The sequence below is a fragment of the Scylla paramamosain genome, unplaced genomic scaffold, assembly GCF_035594125.1.
Source record: "Scylla paramamosain isolate STU-SP2022 unplaced genomic scaffold, ASM3559412v1 Contig7, whole genome shotgun sequence".
Classification (NCBI taxonomy): domain Eukaryota; kingdom Metazoa; phylum Arthropoda; class Malacostraca; order Decapoda; family Portunidae; genus Scylla; species Scylla paramamosain.
This window is the reverse complement of record NW_026973672.1, coordinates 1522501-1535000: the sequence shown is the minus strand read 5'-3', so window position 1 is coordinate 1535000 and position 12500 is coordinate 1522501. Positions and strand designations below refer to the sequence as shown.

At 42.6% G+C, this 12500-nt stretch overlaps 1 protein-coding gene across 14 annotated transcripts in view; it reads left to right on the top strand.

The window, feature by feature from the left end:
- The window catches only part of LOC135096774 (uncharacterized), a 58455-nt gene that overhangs the window by 45344 nt on the left and 611 nt on the right, over positions 1-12500 (top strand). For 12 of the 14 annotated variants that reach the window (XR_010265013.1, XR_010265011.1, XR_010265002.1 and 9 more), the window contains one exon: positions 1309-2404. Coding sequence is in view for 2 of the 14 variants with exons in the window: in XM_063998522.1 (XP_063854592.1) it covers positions 7045-7171; positions 10469-10568; positions 10907-11153 (474 nt within the window). In the remaining 12 variants the exon portion in view is untranslated. Of the gene's footprint in view, positions 1-1308; positions 2405-7044; positions 7172-10468; positions 10569-10906 lie in introns of those variants that run through there. The other 2 variants (XM_063998522.1, XM_063998523.1) reach the window with 1 other exon arrangement.

The window sequence follows — 12500 nt, the reverse complement described above, 5'->3', positions numbered from 1 at the left end:
GATCTCAGCCAATGCCTAAACATTCTTCTAAGAATAAAAAGACTATAGTTGTATTTACCTAGTTGTATTGTACAGGGAGCAAGCCAAAGCTCATTTTGTTGTCTCCATAACCAGCTTCTCTTTAAACCTATGTACACTGTTTGCCACAACTACCTCTTACTTCAAATCATTCTGGATTTCAATAGTTCCATATGGGAAGTTGTATTTCTTGATGTCACTTGAACATCCACTCTTCTTTATTGTCTTCCTATGCCCCTTCATGTCTCTCTCTCTCCCTCTTTCATCTGTGGTAACAGGTCGTTTCTGTCTATTCTTTCTATATTGTTTACTAATTTGTACATTATTAGGTCTCCTCTTTCTCTTCTTTCATGCAGTTTTTTTTTTTTTTTTATGCAAGAGGGACACTGGCCAAGGGCAGCAAAAATCCAATAAAGAAAAAAGCCCACTGAGGTGCTGATCCCCAAACGCTGTCCAAAGCAGTAGTCAGAAATTGAAGGATAAATGTCTTGAAACCTCCCTCTTCAAGGAATTAAAGTCATAGGAAGGTGGAAATACAGAAGCAGGTAGGGAGTTCCAGAGTTTGCCAGAGAAAGGGATGAATGACTGAGAATACTGGTTAACTCTTGTATTAGAGAGGTGGACACAATAGAGGTGAGAGAAAGAAGAAAGTCTTGTGCAGTGAGGCCACGGGAGGAGGGGAGGTATGCAGTTAGTAAGATCAGAAGAGCAGTTAGCATGAAAATAGTGGTAGAAGACAGCTAGAGATGCAACATTGTGGTGATGAGAGAGAGGCTGAAGACAGTCAGTTAGAGGAGAGGAGTTGATGAGACAAAAAGCTTTTAATTCAACCCCTTCTAGAAGAGCAGTACTAGTGGAACCGCCCCAGGCATGTGGAGCATACTCCACACATGGATGGATAAGGCCCTTATACAGAGTTAGCAGCTGGGGGATGGTGAGAAAAACTGGAAGAGATGTTTCAGAATGCCTAACTTTGTAGAAGCTGTTTTAGCAAATGAGATGAGATGTAAAGTTTCCCGTTTAGATTATATTGGGGTTTAGTAGGGTGATCCATAACTGTTCCTTTCCACTGGGAGGGGGTAACAGGACTAAGAGTGTAAATGTGTGTGTGTGTGGTGCTTTGTCTGGACTACCCTGTGTGGGATTGCCAGCCAGGTATAGAGATAAATAGGTGGTGTCTTTGATATTAGGAAATATAGTACAACTACATGTAATACTGCTTTACTCATCATGTATAGAATCTGTTGATGGTTCTCTAGAGTGTATCACTAAGAACTGATTTCCTTCCAGGATTGACACAGAAGAGTGAAGGACTGCCTGCTGCCTTGATGCAAGAAAGTTTAGGCTGCCATCTCACTCCTGCATTGACAGCTGATTTGTGCTGAAGCCCACCAGTCCAGTCAAGCCAGGAGGGACCAGGTGATCAGTGCTGAGGAGTGGAGAGTGGGCTGGCAGGAATTAGAAGCTTTAAGAGGTTCTGAAGAAGAGATGAAGTGGAAGATGAACCTGGGGGCTGTCAGCTTTGTGGAATCCTGGTAAAATTGGAGGATGAACTCCGCTGCCTGTCAAATCTGTCCTGAAGTGAAGTGCTCTGACTGAATTGGGCCTTCCGTCATCACAGTTGAAGAGAACCCAGCTCTGTCTGAACCCTGCCTGTCAGTTGCTAAACATTGCAGAAGATGGAGCCGTGGGTGAACCAAAGCCATACGTGAACCCGGCAAGAAAGTGGTGTTGCTGTCCTGAGGCTCAGGAGCACCAATTCACTGTCCACCCTCCTTCACCATGGAAAGATGTGTATGAACAAAGAAATTACTTGATGAAAAATAAAACTCACTGTAATTTGTCAAATTTAATAATTGTATTGTGAAAAAATTAAATTTGCTTAATAATTATGACTTTCAATGTAATCTGCCTTATAATTGTTAGCTAGCTTTGTAAAAAAAAATTATTTATAGAGATCAATATCCCTGTAGTGAAGGAGGAAGGACTCAGAAAGGAGTCCTTCCTCCCTCCTTTACTACAAAATACTTCCTCCCTCCTTCACTACAAAATACTAAGTTTAAGGCTTCACTACAAAATACTAAGTTTAAGGTGCGATTTGTACATAGAGGCACCGTCCCTCCCTGCATTCAGGGAGGGTCACTCTACAGGGAAATCCAGGAGCCTCTATGTGCAAATCACACCTTAAACTTAAAAAAAAATTGAGTCCTTCCTCCTTCACTACAGGGATATTGAGTCCTTCCTCCTTCACTACAGGGATATTGAGTCCTTCCTCCTTCACTACAGGGATAATCATCTGTATTTGCTTTCTTTTTACACATTTTTTTTTTTTACAAATTTCAAGATAATTTAAGACAATATTTAAAGTAATAATTATACAATACTACCTTGTTTGTTTGTCAAGAACATCCTTCACATTTCAAGATGGTGAAGACAAGATAGTATATACAATACTATTTAAACTGAAGACAAACAAATTGCACTGAAGCCAACAAAGACAAGGCATTGTGGGGAAGACATCAGAGACAAGCTGTGTCTATGGTCCTCCCAGGCAAGGCAGCAGATGATGACAGCTGTCAGGGGAGGCTGGGCTGCTGGGGTGGGCTTCCTGCAAAATTAGGACAAATCTTAGATGCAAGGATGCATAGAACAGTTGGTGGTATTTGGTGATGCATGAAGGAGGAGATAAACATGCAGATATAGAAGAGAGAGAGAGAGAGAGAGAGAGAGAGAGAGAGAGAGAGAGAGAGAGAGAGAGAGAGAGAGAGAGAGAGAGAGAGAGAGAGAGAGAGAGAGAGAGAGAGAGAGAGAGAGAGAGAGAGAGAGAGAGAGAGAGAGAGAGAGAGAGAGAGAGAGAGAGAGAGAGAGAGAGAGAGAGAGAGACTTGTACAGTCTGAAGGTACTAGAGGGAAACTGAAGGACAGCTCAAACAATGAGTGGACGGGCATGGTAGGAGCTTTGCAGTCAGGGGAAGCTGACCTCACTGTCTCTGAATTGTCCATCACTGAAGAGAGGCTGAAAGTTGTTACCTACACCCAGCCTATATATATACACAAGTGATGATCAAATAATGATTTAAGGATAGTGAACAAAGCACTCCCTTAACAGATTAACTTGGATCAGCAAAATGTTTACAATATGAAATGTCAAATAATTTGATTGATATATCTATATACCACATTGGCAACCCCATACAGGGTGGCCCAGACAATGCAACCATATATTCAACACATACAACATTCACAGTTAACCCAAATAATAATGTATTTACATACCAGGCCAAACAATCCCCCACAGGACACCCCCAGACAAACCACCACACATTCTACACTCTCAGCTCCACTAATAACTTATTTTTCTGTATATATCAGGCTGGCAATCACACACAAGATGGGCCCAAACAAGGCACCACACACACATCCTTCACACTCTTAATACCTGTCAGGCCCTAGTGGGAAAGGGACAGTCCTTATGGCCCACCACACCACACTACACCTCAGGAGCCCAGGCACAGCATTCACTTAACAAAAAAAATCACATTAACCACTCACTCCCCACAAAACAAAGTAACACAAAATCAGATTAAACACTCACCCCAATGTGATGTTCACAAGGCAAGTCCTCCTCTCATAGCTATAAACTGTTTGTGGCCACCTATGAGGACCTTGACAAGATGCTACTAAGCCTACACAACCCCAATGGACACAGCTCTGTACTGGTGCATCCTGACTAACATGATAGGTTTGGCTAGCATCCTCCTTCTTTGCTGACCAACTCCAGAGGTGCTACATACCCATGGGGGAGAAGCCTGTCAGCATGGGAGTTGCTGGCTGGTACGTGTTGTCAGCTCTCTCTACAGCAAAGTGAGGACCTGTTGGGGTGTGGGACTGGTCAGTTCAATGGTGGTAGTGTTTAGTGTTTGGTAAAATGGCTGGTACATGTTATCAGGGTCTCCTACAGCAAGGTGAGGACCTGAAAGGGCGAGACTGTTAGTTGAATGCAAGGACTGGTTAGCTGCAGGATAGCAATGTTTAGTGTCCGGTTAGTTAGCTACTACACCTGTCAAAATATTTTTTGTTACTCTAGGTTCTGAAATAGACCGCAACAAACAATGGCACAGCAGCCGTGATGACTTGTAGAGGTTGGTACGTCTTCCTGTCCCCCCCCCCCTCTCCATTCTTCTCCCTCGTAAACATCCCAATACTATTATCACTTTAGTGTAGTTCATTCTGTAGAGCAAATAATGGTTCATTGGAGTGCATTTTCCACATCATACCAGGATCATATATTATACCAGTCACAAATTCCCCAGTAACTAGCAACTTGGCACAGCAGGGTTACCAACTTTGCACCATACTGCATGAGTTATACCAGAAATCATTGTGTGATGTGTCATACAGTAACAACACCATAAAGGTGACAACATTTTTTTGATGGGTGTACATTGTGTATATGGGTGGGACTGTTAGATGAATACAAGGGTAGTGGTGTTTAATGTTTGGTAAGATGGGAATACAGGAAGACAATCATTAAAGGATAGATTTAAAATTGGTAAACTTCACATGACTATCTGATGTATTTTCCATAATTGTGTTGATATTAACTCCAATTGGTTTCTGGCATCAGCAATGCAAGCAAGTGGTGTTGATACAACTGTTATGGATATCGTAAGTAATGTATTTAATTTTGTTATCAGTAAGTTCTCATGATGAAGGTATCAACAGTTTTCTTAGTAAGATATAATGTTTAAATCTTTCAGAAATGGTGAGAAAATTTTTAAATTGCATTTTTATCTCTGAAACATTTTTAAAATGGTCTTTTCAACACTTGAATTTAAAATTATCTACTTTTGTCCCTTTCAAAGATTTAAAATTGCTTTTTGCTATCATTTTCCAGGTTTTAAAATTGCTTTTTTTTATAGCCATCTTCCCCCCCTCCTCCCTCCCTCCTCCTTCTGCAGGCTCCAACACCTACCCAATCAGCAGTGCAGCATGGGGTCACCTACAGGGTTGGCTGTGGTTGTGTCCCTCCATTGTGTACACATCATACTCTGCCACACTGGTCTCACACCTGGCAGTGGAGCAGTCTGTGACTCTGCCCTTCAGACAACCTGCAGGAGCTGTCTAGGCAGTCAGGGCTGGGATGCTGGATGCAACAACAATGACCTCTTCAAAGTGACAGCCTCACTGGCTCCTTGGTTTTTTGCTCCCCTGTGCTGATATACCATCCACACTTCAGGGAGAGGGAGAGAGAGAGAGAGGAGAGAGAGAGAGAGAGAGAGAGAGAGAGGAGAAGAGAGAGAGAGAGAGAGAGAGAGAGAGAGAGAGAGAGGAGAGAGAGAGAGGATGAGAGAGAGAGAGAGAGAGAGAGAGAGAGAGAGAGAGAGAGAGAGAGAGAGAGAGAGAGAGAAGAGAGAGAGAGAGAGAGAGAGAGAGAGAGAGAGAGAGAGGGGGGGGGGGGACAGGCAGGCAGGCAGGCAGGCAGGCAGGCAGGCAGGCAGGCAGGCAGGCAGGCAGGCAGGCAGGCAGGCAGGCAGGCAGGCAGGCAGGCAGGGCAGGCAGGCAGGCAGGCAGGCAGGCAGGCAGGCAGGCAGGCAGGCAGGCAGGCAGGCAGGCAGGCAGGCCTTACATAATTAAGCATTCTGTAAGTGAAAGAAACTCAAATTAATCAGTAAACACTAATTTTCTATGAACTTTTTAACATTTTTTATCATTATTAATACAGCTGCTTTTGTTTCATTTACACTAAATAAATATGCTCTTTTCTCTAGATTATATTATATATATTAAAAAATTGAATGGAATATAGATACATAAAAACATTAATATAAATATCTCAGGCTGGCCATGGACCTCCACTGACCTCAAGGTGGTGTGTCACACCAACACTTTTTCCGTCAACTTTTTCCATCGTTTTTTCTGAAAATCGTGGATATCTTGGCTGCGGCCTGTCGCACACAAATGGTGTTTCATCTGAAACTTTCCGTTGGCACAGCCCAAGGAGTGCAAACAAACATGGAGTCCACACTGCAGCAAAGATACGCTACTCTGAAACTAATACTGTTTACTGTGAGACACAGTATTGGAGGGCACAGGTGACAGTGTTGTGAGCCGCTCTTTTCAGGCCTTTCTTCATACAAGATTCATCCTTGTGGTCCCAGAGGCACTTATGGCTCCTTATGCTTTCCACAAGGATCTCCTCTGAACGGCGTGTCCAACTTGGATGTGGTTTTCCTTCCATGACAAAGCGTAGAGGTGGTAATAACGTTCTGTGAGACAGGTTGAAGCCACACAGAAAGTCTTGGTCTTGGTCTTGGAAATATAAACAAAGGCGGAAATTTGCAGGAGGAAACAATCCTGATCGTCTGACAAATTCATGCGATAAGTTCATGTGGAACGATGAAAAATTGACGGAAAAAGTGCTAGTATGACACCACCTTAAATCCACCCCTGGATTTGTGAGTTAATTTTTTTTTCTTTTTTCTTACTTGAGGGGCATTGGCTTTGGGAGGGAAAAAAAAAAAAGACCCACTTAGGTGCCATTCCCTTAAGACCAAAAGGATCATCCAAAATTGGAGGGTAAGTGCCTTGAAACTTTCCTCTTGAAAGAGTTCTAGTCATAAGAAGGAGGAAATATAGAAGTAGGCAGAGTGTCCCAGAGTCTACCAAAAACTAACTGACTGTTAGGCTAAACTGTGTAAAATACTGATGTGACTACCGTCCTCTTTTTCTGTTTTTGCTGCTTCTCTGGAGTGAGGGGCTGGCACCATGCACAAGTCTTCTTTGGTTGTGTCTGTCCCTTGCATCTTCTTCTGTGACTCCCATCCTTAGCAGCTCTAGCACAATTCCATCCTTCCATCTCACTCACTCTTTACCTTGATCTTCCTTCAACTGGCTTTCTCCAGGCCCTTTTAATTAGTCCTTTATCAAGATTGCCTCCAATAACCACCTAGGATGTGAACAATCTCATATCACCACATCAGTCTGGCTAGATTATAACGTGCCTTCTCTTCTTCCCTGGGAGCAGCAAACCTGTGTGGGCTCCCAGACAGATGAGTGCCGTGTGCTGAGAGAGGCATGGCAGAAAGTGGTGCTGAGGTCCCCATATAACTTAGTGAACTCCTACACTGAGGGACTGGAGAAGGTCTTGAATGGTAAGTCCTTCACAGCTCCCACAGTGAGGGACTGGAGAAGGTCTTGAATGGTAAGTCCTTCACAGCTCCCACAGTGAGGGACTGGAGAAGGTCTTGAATGGTAAGTCCTTCACAGCTCCCACAGTGAGGGACTGGAAAAGCAACTCCCACGTTGGTGTCAGGAAAATCTTCACTATGTCATGGTCTCTTCATCTCCCTTTTTTTGTCTTTTTGATGTTTTGGTGTATTTTTCAAGATTTTAGTATTTTTTTATATTCTAATTGTTTCTCATGAAATATTCATCTCTCTTTGTGTCTTTTTGATGCTTTGGATACATCTGTTGATGATTTGAGTGTGTTTTTCAGTGTTTTTCATTATTTCTCTTGTTTGGAATGCTTTGGGAATTTTTTGGTCTGTTTTTTTTTTTTTTTTTTTTATGTAGGAAGGATACTGGCCAAGGGCAACAAAAATCTAATAAAAAAAGAAAATGCCCACTGAAATGCCAGTCCCTTAAAAGGGTCAAAGCAGTGGTCAAAAATTGGTGGATAAGTGTCTTGAAACCTCCCTCTTGAAGGAATTCAAGTCATAGGAAGGTGGAAATACAGAAGCAGGCAAGGAGTTCCAGAGTTTACCAGAGAAAGGGATGAATGATTGAGAATACTGGTTAACTCTTGCGTTAGAGAGGTGGACAGAATAGGAGTGAGAGAAAGAAGAAAGTCTTGTGCAGCGAGGCCACGGAAGGAGGGGAGGCATGCAGTTAGCAAGATCAGAAGAGCAGTTAGCATGAAAATAGCGGTAGAAGACAGCTAGAGATGCAACATTGCGGCGGTGAGAGAGAGGCTGAAGACAGTCAGTTAGAGGAGAGGAGTTGATAAGACGAAAAGCTTTTGATTCCACCCTGTCTAGAACAGCAGTATGAGTGGAACCCCCCCCAGACATGTGAAGCATACTCCATACATGGACGGATAAGGCCCTTGTACAGAGTTAGCAGCTGGGGGGGTGAGAAAAACTGGCGGAGACGTCTCAGAACACCTAACTTCATAGAAGCTGTTTTAGCTAGAGATGAGATGTGAAGTTTCCAGTTCAGATTATAAGTAAAGGACAGACCGAGGATGTTCAGTGTAGAAGAGGGGGACAGTTGAGTGTCATTGAAGAAGAGGGGATAGTTGTCTGGAAGATTGTGTCGAGTTGATAGATGGAGGAATTGAGTTTTTGAGGCATTCAACAATACCAAGTTTGCTCTGCCCCAATCAGAAATTTTAGAAAGATCAGAAGTCAGGCGTTCTGTGGCTTCCCTGCGTGATATGTTTACCTCCTGAAGGGTTGGACGTCTATGAAAAGACGTGGAAAAGTGCAGGGTGGTATCATCAGCATAGGAGTGGATAGGACAAGAAGTTTGGTTTAGAAGATCATTAATGAATAATAAGAAGAGAGTGGGTGACAGGACAGAACCCTGAGGAACACCACTGTTAATAGATTTAGGAGAAGAACAGTGACCGTCTACCACAGCAGCAATAGAACGGTCAGAAAGGAAACTTGAGATGAAGTTACAGAGAGAAGGATAGAAACCGTAGGAGGGTAGTTTGGAAATCAAAGCTTTGTGCCAGACTCTATCAAAGGCTTTTGATATGTCCAAGGCAACAGCAAAAGTTTCACCAAAGTCTCTAAAAGAGGATGACCAAGACTCAGTAAGGAAAGCCAGAAGATCACCAGTAGAGCGGCCTTGACGGAACCCATACTGGCGATCAGATAGAAGGTTGTGAAGTGATAGATGTTTAAGAATCTTCCTGTTGAGGATAGATTCAAAAACTTTAGATAAGCAGGAAATTAAAGCAATAGGACGGTAGTTTGAGGGATTAGAGCGGTCACCCTTTTTAGGAACAGGTTGAATGTAGGCAAACTTCCAGCAAGAAGGAAAGGTAGATGTTGACAGACAGAGCTGAAAGAGTTTGACTAGGCAAGGTGCAAGCACGGAGGCACAGTTTCGGAGAACAATAGGAGGGACCCCATCAGGTCCATAAGCCTTCCGAGGGTTTAGGCCAGCAAGGGCACGGAAAACATCATTACGAAGAATTTTAATACGAGGCATGAAGTAGTCAGAGGGTGGAGGAGAGGGAGGAACAAGCCCAGAATCGTCCAAGGTAGAGTTTTTAGCAAAGGTTTGAGCAAAGAGTTCAGCTTTAGAAATAGATGTGATAGCAGTGATGCCATCTGGTTGAAGTAGAGGAGGGAAAGAAGAAGAAGCAAAGTTATTGGAGATATTTTTGGCTAGATGCCAGAAATCACGAGGGGAGTTAGATCTTGAAAGGTTTTGACATTTTCTGTTAATGAAGGAGTTTTTGGCTAGTTGGAGAACAGACTTGGCATGGTTCCGGGCAGAAATATAAAGTGCATGAGATTCTGGTGAAGGAAGGCTTAAGTACCTTTTGTGGGCCACCTCTCTATCATGTATAGCACGAGAACAAGCTGTGTTAAACCAAGGTTTAGAAGGTTTAGGACGAGAAAAAGAGTGAGGAATGTACGCCTCCATGCCAGACACTATCACCTCTGTTATGCGCTCAGCACACAAAGACGGGTCTCTGACACGGAAGCAGTAGTCATTCCAAGGAAAATCAGCAAAATGCCGCCTCAGGTCCCCCCAACTAGCAGAGGCAAAACGCCAGAGGCACCTTCGCTTAGGGGGATCCTGAGGAGGGATTGGAGTGATAGGACAAGATCAAGACAAGACAAGATGTTAATCCTTAAATCCCTTAAGATGAAGCAATGTTGAACAAAATTCCTTTACAGGTCATTAAAAAGCATCAATTAGTTCTCCTCATAGTGAGAAAGATGCAAACTTGAAATTGTCATATAAACATTTGCTTCATATCTTGCCTCTGATAAATGAAAACAACTAATTCTTCCACCAGGTAAAATAAATTAGCCAGATTCATTCTTCATTTAGATAAAACCACAAACATTCCTCAATTTAGCATAACCACCACCAGTATCTCACTGTTAGCTAAGCCCACACTCCCTACATGCTTCTGTACCTCCTCCTTCCTATGATGCAAATTCTTTCAAGAGGGAGGTTTCAGGACACATCTTCCAATTTTGGATGATCTTTTTTAACTTTCTTTTGGGACTGGCAGCTCAGTGGGTCTTGTTTTTTTTTCTTTTGCTCTTTTTGTTGTCCTTGGCCAGTCCTCCTGTTACATTAAAAAAAAAAAGAGAAAATAAATAAGTCAAACAAATAAAAAACTCACTTGGCAGGTAAATACATGTTCATAGGTATGGATGTCACAACGAACTACTACATTTGTGGTCTTCCTATTGCAGACTCCTCCAGAATCAAGGAACTGCCAGTCCAGTACATCACAGGAGGCATTGCTATTGGGCTGCAAAAAAAATTCACCTTTAGGAAGTTATTTGACCGCAGGTGTGTGTGCACGTGTGTGTATGTGTGTGAATTAAGATTGAGAAGACAGAAAGTGGATGGAGGGATGGAACTGCAAAGGATGGGAGTCAGAAAGGAAGGTGCAAGAGACAGATACAATGACACAATATTCCTTTTTAATCTTCCCTATAAAATTTAATCTCCTTATAAAATCCTGATGTGCCTTTATTTCCATACAGCCTGCATTTTACTGCTATATTATTACACAACATAAAAGCATAATGATATACTTCAGTGACACAATTCCTTTTCAATCTTCTGTACCAGACCTTCTCTCCCTACAAACCCTCATACACTCACCTTACTTATTCTTCCTACAGCCTTCAGAAGATGCAGGAGTCAAGCCTGATGAACAAGCTGAGGTCCAATTGGCTATCAGCAGGAACTTCAATGTGTGGCAGGAAGACTAAATTCACAGCCAGCCTCTCTGATGTGGCTGCAATCTTCATCCTCTTGATGGGTGGTGCAGCATTTAGCTGTCTGCTGCTGCTGCTGCTGCTGCTGCTGCTGCTGCTGGAGTATGCAGTGGATAATGATGCATGTGTAAAACCATGGCCCATATTCTGAAGCACTCTGCTCTCTCACTATGACCATTTTCAGAGTCCACATAGATGATTAGCTGGGTTCTCAAGAAAGATTTCTCCTGTTGATAAATTTGAAATCTTGTTAATTTGGCATTAGACCTGCATAAGTACCTCAACACACATGTAACTTCATCCAGAGCCTTTTAAAAGCAGTGGAAGTGAGGTTTAGTAGTGTTTCAGAACATTACTCAACATACCTAAAACTCAAAAGCATATGAACCGAGTGACAATCTCACACAAGGAGGCCACGGCAAAGTGCATAACATAACTTAAGAATTGAAAGTCTCATATATCCTGCCATGTACATAAGAGTATAATGGAAGCTGCAAGACTACACAAGGCAGGCAGTCCCTCTATAAAGCATATTAACCACACATACAGATACATGCAAGACAAATAAGCAGACAATAAGTTCTTGGGGTTTGCTGACCTGAAGGAACTGCAGAAAATAACAAGAAACAAGACACCTACACTTTTTTTTTTCTGTACGAGGGACACTGGCCAGGGGCAAAAAAAAAAAAAAAAAAAAAAAAAAAAAAAAAAAAAAAAAAAAAAGTGTCCGAAGCAGTAGTCAAAAATTGAAGGATAAGTGTCTTGAAACCCCTCTATTGAAGGAGTTCAAGTCATAGGAAAATGGAAATACAGAAGCAGGCAAGGAGTTCCAGTTTACCAGAGAAAGGGATGAATGATTGAGAATACTGGTTAACATTTGCATTAGAAAGGTGGACAGAACAGGATTGAGAGAAAGAAGAAAGTCTTGTGCAGCGAGGCCACAGGAGGAGGGAAGGCATGCAGTTAGCAAGATCAGAAGAGCAGTTAGTATGAAAATAGTGGTAAAAGACAGCTAGAGATGCAACATTGCACTGATGAGAGAGAGGCTGAAGACAGTCAGTTAGAGGAGAGAAGTTGATGAGACAAAAAGCTTTTGATTCCACCCTGTCTAAAAGAGCAGTATGAGTGGAACCCCCCCAGACATGTGAAGTATACTCCATACATGGACGGATAAGGCCCTTGTACAGAGGTAGCAGCTGGGGGGGGTGAGAAAAACTGGCGGAGACATTTCAGAACACGTAACTTCATAGAAGCTGTTTTAGCTAGAGATGAGATGTGAAGTTTCCAGTTCAGATTATACGTAAAGGACAGACTGAGGATGTTCAGTGTAAAAGAGGGGGACAGTTGAGTGTCACTGAAGAAGGGATAGTTGTCTGGAAGGTTGTGTTGAGTTGATAGATGGAGGAATTGAGTTTTTGAGGCATTGAATAATATCAAATTTGCTCTGCCCCAATCAGAAATTTTAGAAAGCTCAGAAGTCAGGCATTCTGTGGCTTCC